Here is a 14,364-nt window from a genome sequence, read left to right as displayed (position 1 = left end):
TTGTCAGATGGAAACGTAGCACAGATCTTTTGAATGGCACATGATGGCATTCTGTGGTTCTTACCAAGTATTCCCCAACAAAATCTCACCAGCTGGCGGTATGCCACATAGTGATACATTCTGTAAAATACAGGATAATACGTAATAATAATAATAAGCTTTATTTGTATAGCACCTTTCATACAAGAATTGCAGCCCAAAGTGCTTCACAGCAAAAACCTAACAATTAGTACAAGGACAGAATAAGAGCATTTACAGTACAATAATCAGTGTAGATGTAAATGAGTCTGAAGTACCATTATAAAAATAGCAGAATTAAAATGGCAGATTACACGTTATGGTTATGTCAATGGTAATCACGTCAACCTTATTTGCTTATTTATCTATGTATTCTGTAACTTTGCCAGAGTAACCATTCGACTTCCCAAAAATACATCAAAGTTTCTGAGCTCTACACATTTATGCACACAAGTAACTTACTCATTACGTGGCTGATCACCTGCTTGCTGTCTGTCTCTCTTCGAATACCTTTGGTAGGCTGTCTGCAACACCCAAACATCCAGACACTTTGACTTGAATCCTGGGTGATCTGTTATGCAGGTTATGTTTGCACCATGTCCCTCATATTCATTGAATTCCTCCATGACATCCTTTTCTTGCCAGCAGCTCTTCAATTGCTTCCATAATTGTACAGTTTTCACATGTACACCTAAATGTACAAAAGAAGAGTGGTAAGGACATGTACACAATATATCCAGAAAAAAGGCCAATATTAACGGCATCTTAATTTCATACTATTTATATGCCTGTGTTTGACGACAGGCTCGTAAGCAGCTCATAAGCCTGTTATGGTCGTACGGAGGTCGGATCTATCTAGTAGCAACTTGTTACCCGTTTCACGTAAGTCTCGTAAAGTTACATCGTAACGTCCATGAACATCTGGTAAGTTTTCAGGCTACTATAGACAGCCGTGAGACGGTCAGTATACAGACTATACTTTATAAAACAGCGCTGTCTGGTTGTTAGCTAATGCTTTATATACAGCTCGTAATATATGACGTTTGACATCAGACACGATAGAACCTCAACCGCAGAAACTTCGAGAAAGAATCAAGTTATCAAGCTTTACAGGCGTCTATGTGTCCAAGTAGATATCGACTCGATATAGGATAGCTTGCGACCTATTTACGATCGAGGATAATGTTACGTTTTATTATGATGTATTTACTATATATTGAGAAGTTCTATGAACTATAGTCAAATGTATATACCTGTCTGTGTTCTGTTGCCGCACAGGATCTCTGCCAAATCCAGGATCACCGACACCATTATCCGCATGTTCGCTCCCGTCTGTGTCTACATCTTGAATACTGTGTCTCGAGCTGCTCTGTTTCCACCACGTTAAACTCTCCTGCACGATCTAAATCCACGACATCCTCTTCAATAAACTCCTCTTCTTGAAGGTGCAACGAGTCGATTGACGACTCACTGTCACTCGATTCTGTCGAAATATCCGAGCCGGAGTCCGACATCGCCACGTCTGCCGCTTCTGCCGTGCCGTCTATGTCTTCAACTGATGGACTGTATTCTACTTGTGACGTCAGAACACGCCGTCGGGTGTTTCCGGTAGCGGCAATGTAAACATCGGTGGTCGACATACTAAATCGTGATTTATTAAATACTGCGATCATTGTGTCATTAATAACACATAATTTTACACCACAAATAGCATTTACTATCATCAGTAGAAATTCATGTTTATCATTTCGTAGGCCCTTTAAGTGCCAGCTTATCCTGTGGCCCATCTTATCTGCTGTATAAAACCTATTTTTAAAATCAAAACAAGATATTTTCTCATTGTATTATAATGTCAAAACACTCTTCATGTTTCATTTGCATTTGTCACCTTTATTACTACTGTAGAGTTTGCGGGTCTGTTTAAGAAGCTGTTCATTAATCTTAACTACATCTGTTGTGTGTGTTGCAGATCTTCTTCTCACTCTTCATCCTACACAGGCTCTGGGTCATCTCGTTCCCGCAGCCGCTCTTCCTCGTTCAGCTCCTACTCCAGCCACTCCTCCCAGCGCAGCTCCTTCAGTGGTAGCCGCTCTAGGTACACAAAATTGTGTGTAGCTGTGTGTGTCTCACGGTGTATCTTACTTCACCTAGATCTTGTATTTACACTAACACAACAATACAGTCTTTCCTCTACTTCTGTTCAACCTGCAGACATATTTATACAGTGTTTTAAATACTTCCACAAAGCCCACTCCTGTTGGATTTTACAGTTTTATAAACCAAAGTTCCTGCAAAAGTAATTTTGAAAAAAACCCAAAGACGAGACATAACGTAAGGGTTCAGAGATGGTGGTAGGTGGGTTTTGTTACCTTCAAAAAGTACACTGAATGTGCTTCAGTGCATTGCTTGGCGTATTAGCCCACAACATAACTGTTTTGGTTCCCGCTCAATGCACTCATAGTCAATTTTCAGTCGCAGCATGCAGCAGTTTTCAGCTATGAAAACCCACTCTATACTACTAGCTCAGGCCCCAACAGCAGACATACTGTTTGCAAGATAACATGTTGGAGCATTAAGCAGTTGTAGATTACAAAGTCACACTGCAGAATCTATAAACTCAACATTTTTGTTGACCTCACATATGAGCTGCATTTCCTCAATTGATCAGTTCAGCTCTCACTTGATGAAATGAAAACAGATCAGTTAATTTATGTTTTTTTCTGAATGACATAACGCAACATTATAAAATCCTTATATACTAATCTTGAAAGTAAACTGCATAATGACATTTCCATGACTACTTTACTGTTGATTTATAGGTCTCGATCATTCTCCACTTCCCCTTCACCAAGTCCAGCAGCACAGAGGAATGCGAAGAACAAACCAGATCCTCCCCCTGTGTTAGCTAAAGGGTAAATCTTAAGCACTTACAGCCATTTAAGCCATAGTCAACCATCCATATATTATTTTCTTCCATCTTTGTTTCTCCTTAAATTCATATTCTCATTGGTGTTTTTTGCGTAGTAGTAAATAACTTAAGTAATTAATTGTCATAACAAGGCACAATGAAGTCTGTGGTTCTAGCTTTCTCCAGCATCACATTGCATCATGCTTTGATTTTTATATTTGTTGATCTTTAGCGAAAGCATTGCATGTGCTCTGCTGACATGCTAGTTGCTAGCACAGGCCTACCTATCACTGTCTGCATGCTTGAAAAAGTGCCCTTTCCCCCCCATAAGCATGCTGCTGAAGCCGGGTACAATGCCCCCTCCTCGCAGGGACAAGCCTACCATGAAGAAGGCTCCCAGTCCTCCTCCACCTGGTGGACTGCAAGGCAGGCCTTCGAAACCCCTGCCAGAGGGAGGGAAGCCTCCAACCAATCCCCGGGAGGCTGGCGGTACAGGTGGCGGTGCAGGTGGCGGTGCAGGTGGCGGTGCAGGTGGCGGTGCAGGTGGCGGGGCAGGTGGCGGCGGTGGAGTGGGGAGACCCCTGCCTCCAAGGGAACCTGTAAAACCTCCCAACCCGAGGGAGGACAGGCGGAAAGAACGACAGCAGCATCCTCCGCGGAGGTAGGTGTCTCACCTTAAAGCATTTTGAGGCAGCAATAATAATCATAATAGTAATATAGTGTTGTTCCCAACACACAAAAAAAGATGATACATTGATTACATTCTACATCATCTGCTTTAGGATCAGTTTCTGTTCTAGTTAGCCTATTCAAACTTCATAGTCTGAAGTTAGTGTTTGCTCACCTGGTCCCATCTGGTGTGACCTGTTTCTAGAAAAACAGTTTGAGGCATTCTTGATCCTGATGGCAACCCAGTTATAAGAAAAAAGGCATTTTTTGATGCCAGCTGAATCTCCTGTAACGAGTAGAAGCATGTTTAGGACCAAACCAAGCACCCTCCTATCACCAGACACAGCTTCAGACTTTGAACACGTCAAAAAAAAAAAAAATCTTAAAAACATTACAGCCAGGAGTGTCACTTTTAGGGTTGTAATGGTATCACTAACATGCTTTAGTTATTTAACTATATATTATGCTATTTTATTCAATCAGGTTCTTAATTCTGTTCTCATTCCTTTAGGCCTTGTAACCGATGATGATGATGATAATAATAGTGTGATATTTTAAAGAAGAACTGACAATCAGATAAACGGATCATTGGTTTTACGTCTTGACAGCGGTCCTTAACATTTAAAGATAGCCTACATGGTATCAAGCTGATAAATTAAATAGACAGTGCCCTCCAGAATTATTGGTACCCCTTTAGTAAAAATCTGCAAAACAGGCTGTAAAATGTCTTTTATTGTTTATCGTCTTGGCCTTTCACTCAAAATATTCACACATTTTCCTCCAAAACATGTGTGCCACAATTATTGGCACCCCTTCATTTAATATTTTGTGCAGCCTCCTTTTGCCAGGATTACAGCTCTGAGTCTTCTCCTGTAATGCCTGATGAGGTTGGTGAACATATGGCACGGGATCTGAGACACTTCTTCCACACACAATCTCTCCAGATCCTTCAGATTCAGAGGTTGACACTTGTGGACTCTCCTCTTCAGCTCATCCCACACATTTTCTATAGGATTTAGGTCCGGGGACTGTGATGGCCGTGGCGAAACCTTTATTCTGTGCTCAGTAAACCATTGTTGTGTGTGCTTTGGATCATTGTCCTGCTGGAAGGTCCAACCACGGCCCATTTTAAGCTTCCGGGCAGAGGCTGTTAGGTTTTCATTTAATATCTGCTGGTATTTGATAGAATCCATGATATCATGTATCCTAACAAGATTTCCAGGGCCTTTGGAAGAAAAACAGCTCCACAACATCAAAGATCCACCACCATACTTCACAGTGGGTATGAGGTGCTTTTCTGTATGGCTATCTTTCTGTCTACGCCAAACCCACCTTTGATGTTTGTTGCCAAGAAGCTCTATTTTGGTCTCATCTGACCATATAACCCTGTCCCAATCAAAGTCCCAGGAACGTTTGGCAAACTGTAGGCGCTTTAGTTTGTTGTTAATTGACAGCAATGGCTTTTTTCTGGCAACCCTCCCAAACAACTTGTGGTGATGTAGGCGGTGTCTGATGGTCGTTTTGGAGACTTTCTGACCCAAGACTAAACTAACCTCTGCAATTCTCCAGCTGTGATCCTTGAAGATTCTTTTGCCAGTGGAACCATCCTCCTCACGGTGTGTGTCGTCAATGTACACACACATCCTCTTCCAGGCTGATTCTTAACATCTCCTGTTGCTTTAAGCTTCTTAATTATTGCCCTGTAGTGGAAATGGGCATTTTCAACTGTTTCAAGATTTTCTTATAACCATTTCCTAATTTGTGCAGCTCAACAACTTTTCGTCGCAGATCATCACTGTGTTCTCGGGTCTTTCCCGTAGTGAAGAATGACAAAGAGAATGTTGGCCTGTGTCACCTCATATTAATACCCCAGTGAAACAGGAAGTCATGGTTGACTACTTAAGAGTTCCAGGTGAACCTAAAGATGTAAGATATGACTGGTAATATACTTCAGTTAGATTTTTATCATAGGATTTCCTAGGGGTGCCAATAATTGTGGCACAGATGTTTTGGATAAAAATATTTATTCAAAGTCAACATTTATATTTTCTTTCAATAATTTTTATTTTGTGAATATTTTGAATGAAAGGCCAAGACTATAAACAATAAAATACATAGTAGTGAATGTACCACTCTAAGACCATATGGTCACATTTTAAAGAATTTATTTAAAATGTAATGAAAATAACTTATTTCACCAGGAAACAAACTGTAGACTTCAAAAAACTAAAAGAGCCAGTAGATGGCATTTCCACTGGGGTATTTTAAAACAAAAGCTTGAGTTTCCCTACGTGCAAAAAGCCACCAGGTCTGAACTGTTCTTCTGTCAACGACATGTTTGCTGTTCATATAATGGGAAAGGCTAAATGTTGCCACACGGTAACTTCAGGGAAGCAAAAGGATTTTCTAGTTCGGTTGTTTCTTCGTCATCTCTCAGATTCTGGCAGGGGCCATGGTCTCTCAAAGTGCAGCTGCAGGCAAGCTGCATTGTGTTGTCTTTGAGCTGCAAGCTACCGGTAAGCTTGTACGGTGTTGTCTTTGAGCTGCACTGTGTTGTCTTTGAGCTGCAAGCTGCACTGTGTTGTCTTTGAGCTGCAAGCTGCACTGTGTTGTCTTTGAGCTGCACTGTGTTGTCTTTGAGCTGCACTGTGTTGTCTTTGAGCTGCAAGCTGCACTGTGTTGTCTTTGAGCTGCAAGCTGCACTGTGTTGTCTTTGAGCTGCACTGTGTTGTCTTTGAGCTGCACTGTGTTGTCTTTGAGCTGCAAGCTGCACTGTGTTGTCTTTGAACTGCAAGCTGCACTGTGTTGTCTTTGAACTGCAAGCTGCACTGTGTTGTCTTTGAGCTGCAAGCTGCACTGTGTTGTCTTTGAACTGCAAGCTGCACTGTGTTGTCTTTGAGCTGCAAGCTACCGGTAAGCTTCACTGTGATTGTTGTTTTTCCTTTGTACGCCCACAAGTAGTTCAGTGTACAGACTGGCGGGCGCGGTTTCTATTTAGTTCTCTCCTCTCTTCCGCTCTGTAGGTGTAAGCGCACGTGTGTGTGTGTCAGCTGCGAAGTCCCTACCTCCGCAAAACGGAGAGAATGTGAAATGCGCAAAGTAGACAGTACAAACTGAAACGTGCACATAAATTAGATCAATAGCATAAGCGTTTAGTTTATTTAATAAAAGAGCACCTGTCAATGTGAAAAGTGAGTTGTGAATAAATTGTTTTTATTTATTTAATTCGAGAGAAGAAAAAAAAACCTTGAATTTCAGGAGGGGCGTGGGGCTCTGTTTGTAGGGGAAACACTGGGACACATATTCATGTTTTTGATTGTCATATCAGAAATTAGATTACACATTTACAGTGATTTAAGGATCACCAGCACATTATCCCGTCTAAATGACTGCATGTCTTGTAATTATAATGCACTTTGTTTTCACATGTAAACAGCATTTTAAAATTTAGATAGCCTAGTGTGGATATAGTCCTGTAACTCCAGCTGCCATTCAAATAGGAAAAGACCAAGATGCTATTTCTATATAATATCTAATGTAGTTACGCTCAAGAGGGGTAAAGATGTCGTATGTGGCTTGGAGAGATAGATTCATTGATATTACTTGCATTTACACTTGGCTTTTTTTAAATATCTGATCTGCCCAAGAAGCTGGCCATGTGTTAACCTCTTACAGGGTGGGCGAATTTGTCCAAAAATACCTAAAAACGACATACCCAAAGTAAATTAAAAGCTGCTCTTCAACCATTTGCACCATATGCATGGTTTTAGTCTCATTCAAAAGATAACACTCTTATTATTCTTGCACAACAGAAAAAGAAATAAGAATTACTCCAAGTGCTTCTGGCACTGAGTAATAGTGGTCTGACTATACTGAATTTGAAGAAAATAAACTCAGTCTGAATTTGTTTTTGTTAAAAACATTACTTTTTCAAAGAGGCCCAGATTGATAATGTGAAGAGGCCGGGGGCCAATAGTCCCTTCTGACATTTTTCAACCATAAAAGTTACATACAAATACACTGTTATATAACCATTTTCATTGTCAAAATTATCTTTATTTTTCAAATGGCAATGTAACCAAACCAGGCAGGCATGAACAACTCTGAAAACACAATTATGCCTTTCATTCATATGTGGAGAGTCAGATAACATTGAACAAACTATATGGAATACCTTAAACTTCCAAGTTGATAAATATCTCTACCTCATGTTCATTTTAAACAGGAGTTATAAGTAATGCAAAGTTTTCTGTTATCATTAAAGTTTAAAACATATGAATTTTGCTCTTGTTTTTTACAAGATCATTCAGAATGTTAGTTTGTGTCAAATCTAAAGGTACATAACAGTTATATCAACAGTTATAGCCAAATCTTATTCAAGAGTTTAATAAAATAAAACTGCTTTTGGATTCTCACTGTTAATGGTGATCAATGTTACTGTTCTAGACATTCAGAATTTCAGACTGACCAAGAAACGGGTAATTTACTGACACTAATGAGAAGGCTGATACTGAGATCTGGATTTCAGTAGACAGGCCAGGTCTGGTTTGAGGGCAGTGGTTGAGATGCGTAAAAGTGGGAGTCACTTAGTCTTGACCTCAATCGGTTCTTGTTTAAGTTCATGACAGAGACTGTCTGCTCGCACAAATATGTGGAGCCGAATAACCTCAGCATTTTCTTTGCAAATGTTCGCATTTCTGGAAACCTGCTTTTGTCCAGTTGCCAGTAAAAGTCAACAAGAGAAAGCTGCTGGTGTCTGCCGCGCCACTCGTCGTCACACTGCAGCTCAATGAGCTCCAGCTGCAGCTGTGTTGGAGCATCTTCAGGGTCCACGGAGAAGGGAGAAGAGAAAAGCAACATGTCCTTTTTAATAGCTGCAAAATTCCGAAAGCGTTCGTTAAATTCCACAGAAAGAGATGCGATAGCTGTTGCATACTTCTTCATTTGCGCACCGATGTTTTCCTGTGGGAAAACTGTCAATGATCTCTTTCAAAGCTGGGAAATGTGCAGTACAGGGTTCGCAAAAAAGTTGCAGCTTGGTTCCAAAGGCCTTGATGTGTTCATATAACTGGCTCACCACTGCATCTTGTCCTTGAAGATTAACATTCAGCGCATTCAGATGCTTAGTTATGTCAACCAAAAAAGCCAAATCTGCTAGCCACACCGGATCTGACAGTTCTTGCATCATTTGACCCTTTTCACCCAAAAAAATTCCAATTTCCCCTCTGAGAGAGAAAACTCACTTTATTGCGGACCCCCGACTCAGCCACCTCACATCACCGTGATATATTACATCTCCGTGTTCAGCCTGGATGTCAAGGACTGCTGAAACTGGCGGTGGGATAGAGCTTTAGAGCGAATAGAATTGATTGCCTTTACCGCTGGTTTCATAACATGATCAAATTTGAGATGTTTTGCGCAGAGAGCCAGCTGGTGAAGTACAGTGGCGTTTAATCGCGTTACCTCCTTCTTTGCTGACATTATTGCAGATCAATGTGGACAATCCACTTCGTTCACCACCCATGGCATAATCCCACAAACTTTGCTCCACAGTAGTTTCATATCATCAACAGCTGCACAAACAGAAGCGAATAAATCCGTTCCTCTTGTTTGGCCTTTAAGGCTTTGGAGGTCAAGCAGCTCCTCTGTTACGTTAATGTCATCGTCAACTCGTCTTTAAAAAAATCAGTAGCTGTGCAGTGTCAGATGCATCTGTGCTTTCATCGCAGGCTAATGAAAAATAATCAAAAGTCACTCCCCGGTCCCCCAATTGTCTCGGAATATCTGACGATATGTCCTCAATTCTCCGTGCCAGTGGTACGAGCCAGACAAACATTAAGAAAGTCTTTCTTCTTCTCGGGGCAAATATTCACCACCATTTTCACGACACAGTCTTTGATTTACGTACTCTCTGTAAAAGGTTTGCCATGTTTAGCTATTAACATGGCCACTTCGTATCTTGCTTTGGTGATGTTTTCTTTTGACTCACAGGCCCGCGTGAAGAATCGCTGTTGTGATGCCAGAGCAGTTTGGAGTTGCTTCACTTTTTCAGTATGGCCACTTCCTGTTAGCTTGTCGTATGCGTTAGCATGTTTTGTCTGGTAGTGTCTCTTTACGTTGAATTCCTTAAACAAAGCAACCGATTTTAAGTGAAGAAATATTGTAATTTCCATCTTTCCTGAAAGCGGCGGCACTCACTGTCAACTTTCCTCTTTTTATTTGCAGTCGCCATGGTAGCAATGAGCATTGAAGGGTTCACAGCAAAAGCCATTACAGAGCCAGATAGCGTTTGTGCGCGCCTAAAACGCGGCATGTGTAAGGCTCCTTAGAGTGGTGCTGTCACTATGCAGTGAAAGAAGGAATTGCATTTTAAAGATTTATTCTGTTAGACAGCGGGCGATAAATAATACATTATAAGACCGAAGCTGCGGGCCGTATGAAATCTGGCCGTGATTGGCCCCCGGACCGGACTTTAGACATGCCTGGTAAATTATTATTTGTATTGCTCACAAATAACTATTATATACCCATATTTTCCGGTCAGTAGTAATGACACAGAGTAAGTATAAACAAATGTTTTGCAATATTTTTGTGGGTTTTTTGTTTTTGTTTTGTTTATGAACTTGAATATAATAAATGCAATTTTGCAAAAAGAAAATAACATTTGTAAAAAATAAAGCAATGAAGCGCATCAGATTTCTCAGCGTTTCATTGGCTACACGATACGCCAGTCATCGAGAGACTCGGTTGCTATAGGCTCGGTCTGTAAACAAAAGAAGAGGGGCTGGCACTTCCTTATCAAGTTGACACTGATTGGCTATTGATGGCTGTAGATAACGCATGGAAGCTCCGATTAGCTCAAATGAGGTGTCAATTGAACGCTTAGAGTCCGCTCTAGATTTGGAAAGCGAGTGCTCGGCTTTTCTATCGAGTATAAACAAAATCTCACACATCGATCAGCTGATTTCAAAGATTGCAACAGCTGTTTATGGGCTTTTCTGGACTTTTTTTGGATGATTACTGATTACAAGATTATTATGAGGCTTCATAGGTGAGTTGGCTCAAAGTTATGATTTTGATTTTTGAGTTTGCTTGCTAGTTTGAGGAGCTGGTTGTACCTGCTGTTGTGATTGTGATCTCAAAATCTAAATTGATGACATTCTAAGCTTTCTAAGAAGATATGGCATGGGTACCACATCCAGCATGGTGGACTGTACACAACACATGGCAAAATAAAACTCCTGGCAGGCGAGCGGGCCTTCCAAACGGTAAGAGGTTAATGGGCGACAAAATTAAACATCCATGCATTTCAATTAGACTAAATACAACATATGAATACAAATGGATTCAACTCAAAATATCATGCAGACAATACAAGCCTGAAGACAAGTGGGAGCAGGACTGTTGGAGGACCATTCATGAATGTCTTTCAATTTTACTGTTTACAATATTTTGTTTTCCTTGAAGAACAGTGTTTGTTTTTTTTTGTTAGCACTAAATATGGTTAATTTGTTGTTTTTTATTTATAGTAGTGGTGTAAAAATGGTCTCCGTTTACTGGAAAATAGATTGCCACAGCTCTGTTAAACTCTTAGAACTGCGACAGTGTAGTAGTGGAGACTTTAGGTAAAGGTTTTGAGAACTTGTTCCAAATTAGAACAATGTTCAAAAAAGGTTTTCTGCTGATCAGTTCCTAAAGCACACAAGTCTTGTTGATCAACAGCTGTTTGCTGTGGTCGCTTCTACCTCTCTTTTTCGCTCAACCAAACACAGTATGCACTTTTTGTGATTATTAATACTCATTATCGATGTGTCCAGGGGAGGCACCCTTTTTTCCCCTGATCATGCTACATTGTAAACAAAACAAACATGTTTTTCAGCAGAGGGGAGCTAGTTAACGTTAGTGGTCAGCTGTTAGCAGCCGTCAAAGTTTACATTGTGATGCATTCATTCTCTGTTCAGTAAAAATAAGTATTGGGCAAAGGTACATTTTAACGTTATCAAGATGTGTTCAAGTGTAATCTTGTAAAAAAAATAGTTTTCTGCGAGAAACCTGAATAGGTACAATTGTTTAAAATATGTTTTCACTTTGAGGTTCACGCCCCCCGATCAAAAGCTAAAGAACAACTGATCATGTCATTCAGAAATATCAAACACATCGACCCCACAGATCTCACCACCCTGATAAACTCCTACCCCATCCCTCTCCCATCCTCTTCCCCTGCTGACTTGGTTGAGTCACTACAATGACTGTCTGTCCTCCTCACTTGACGCCCTGTCTCCCATCAAAACCCGCACAGTCTCCTTTGCCCACATCGCTCCTTGGTTCACCTCCGACCTTCGACTGCTCAAAATAACTGGTCGTCGACTTGAACGGCTGTGAAAAAAGACCGGACTATCAGTACACACCCAAATCTATGCTGATCACCTACATCACTACAAGAACGCCCCCTCTCCACTGCCAAATCCACCTACTACTCCAACCTCATCAGCACTGGCACCGGTAACACGAGAGCCCTCTTCTCAACAGTCAGCCACCTACTTCAGAACCCTCCCTCCTAATATCTCCCCTGAATGCTACACTGACTTTCTGCAATTCTTCAGCTCCAAAGTAAGCAACATCCACCTACAGCTGACCTCATCAGGCGCCCCCTCAATGGACCCACTCTGGATGGCCACCACGGTCCAACCACCCACCAGCACCCTCTCCAACTTCACTCCAGCATCAGAAGCCACCATCTCCAAGCTCATCTGTAAAGCCAAATGCACCACCTGCCAGCTTGATACCCTCCCCACTACCCTCGTCAAAGCCTGTCTGTCGTCCATTTCCCCCATGATCACAAAAATAATTAACTCCTCCCTCATTTCTGGAACTGTACCCCCCACCCTCAAAATGGCTGCAATCACACCCACCCTCAAAATACCCAATGCTGACCTTAACCACTACAGGCCCATCTCCAACCTTCCCTTCACTTCAAAAACCCCTTGAGAGGGTGGTTGCCGCTCAACTCGACATAAACAACCTCCATGAACCCTTCCAATCTGGTTTCCACCCGATGCACAGTACCGAAACTGCTTTGGTTAAAATCACCAACGACTTCCTCCGTGCAGCTAACTCTGGACTGCTCACCATCCTCCTCGACCTCACCCCTGCCTTTGACACAATCTCCCACCCACTACTCCTGGAACACTTGGCTGACATTGGGATCACTGGTGTTGCACTCTCCTGGTTCTCCTCCTACCTCACCAACAGACAACAGTTTGTCCAGCTGGGGAACCACAGGTCAGGGTGTTCTCCTGTTACACTGGGTGTCCCCCAGGGGTTAGTATTGGGTCCACTCCTATTCATCATTTACCTCCTCCCCCTGAGCACAATCCTCCGTCACCATGGCATCCACTTTCACTGCTACGCTGACGACACGCAAGTCTACATCTCAACCAATGCACTGTAAGGTGACCTTGGGTGTCCTGAAAGGCGCCTCTAAATAAAATGTATTATTATTTCAGGGAAAGTAATCAACCCCAGGCCCTGTCACAAATGTTACAGATAGGTAATGAGTTTTCTTTGTCTTGTCACGCCAAATTGAAAACCTGGTTAGGATTCCTTTAAAATGTAGTGTAAGCACACTGAGCATACACTAAAGCTGTCTAGAGACTAGTTTTAGGTGTGTGAGTGGGAGAAAGTTGGCCTTCCTGCGTATTTGTTTACCATGTGGCATTTGCAAGGAAGTATGTAGACAGTGGATGGCATTGTTAAATGGATACATTTGCAATGAGCAGAACTGTGTTTCCCAACCCATTGACATTTGCATATTGGTGTTTGTGTGTGGCATAAAGTGATACTGCAGGTGTATCCCTCCCACAGTTGTGCATTTTGGGGGAAGATTCTAGAGATTGGTGTGTGTGAGGGAGTGGGTGGATGGCTCGAGGAAACAGTGAGTGCACATACTATATGTGTATGTGTGACACAGAACAACAACAACCATAGAGGAGGAGCAGGAAAGAACAGTAAGGGTGTGTGAGATTGTTTTCAACTCTGTGTGTGGGTGTGTGAGAGTAGGCTGAATTGGTCACACTGTGGAACCTGTGCTGGAAAACCTGTTCCAACACCTGCTTGTTGTTCTGTTTATAAGCTACTTCCCTCTGATTGACATATTGAATATTTTATATGTTAGTGATACTGGCCTGAGAAATGAAATGAAGTATCATTTTCAACATATTTCAGGAGACAGCTGCCGTGTGTTACTGTCTTTTAAGGAGTGGTTCACCTCATGTGGTACACTGTCTGACATTGCATAGTAATATAGTAAATGAACAAAAAAATAATGAATTTACCAGCGGACTCTTAACACAATATTCGAGCAAGACAGCCGGGCCTGTATTATGGCACCCCCGCAGCGGCTCCGTCACATCTAGACTATATATATCCATAGACTGTCTAAAATAGGTTACATTATGGATGCTGGATATACTGTTGTAGAAGTTTTCCTGCTTTACTCTGGAGAGATGTATATAAAGTCAAATAAATGGTGATAGAGACAGAGTTGTCTTTGTGCATTTATTTGAGGTCTCAAAGGTACCAGTCCTACAGAGCACTGGTGTAGTCTGTAGGAGAGCACAGATTGAATGAGGATACATAGACAATTTATACACACTTGTTTCCTTGACTTTTTAGTGACTGAGTGATAAACACAGCAGGGGACAAGGGGACAAACAGCTGATGACCTACAGAACAATAAAACATCAGTCAATAGGTGATTGATCAGCACA

The 14,364-nt window shown here is 41.6% G+C and overlaps 1 protein-coding gene across 10 annotated transcripts in view; it reads left to right on the top strand.

Moving 5' to 3' along the window:
- Positions 1-14,364, top strand: part of zc3h18 (zinc finger CCCH-type containing 18) — a 45,775-nt gene that overhangs the window by 23,432 nt on the left and 7,979 nt on the right. For 9 of the 10 annotated variants that reach the window (XM_029432980.1, XM_029432988.1, XM_029432982.1 and 6 more), the window contains 3 exons: positions 1,988-2,113; positions 2,838-2,930; positions 3,258-3,587. In XM_029432980.1, the coding sequence (XP_029288840.1) occupies positions 1,988-2,113; positions 2,838-2,930; positions 3,258-3,587 (549 nt within the window). The remainder of the gene's footprint in view (positions 1-1,987; positions 2,114-2,837; positions 2,931-3,257; positions 3,588-14,364) is intronic. The other variant, XM_029432984.1, reaches the window with a different exon arrangement.

The sequence above is a fragment of the Cottoperca gobio genome, chromosome 6, assembly GCF_900634415.1.
Source record: "Cottoperca gobio chromosome 6, fCotGob3.1, whole genome shotgun sequence".
Taxonomy (NCBI): Eukaryota; Metazoa; Chordata; class Actinopteri; order Perciformes; family Bovichtidae; genus Cottoperca; species Cottoperca gobio.
This window is presented reverse-complemented; position numbering and strand designations above follow the sequence as displayed.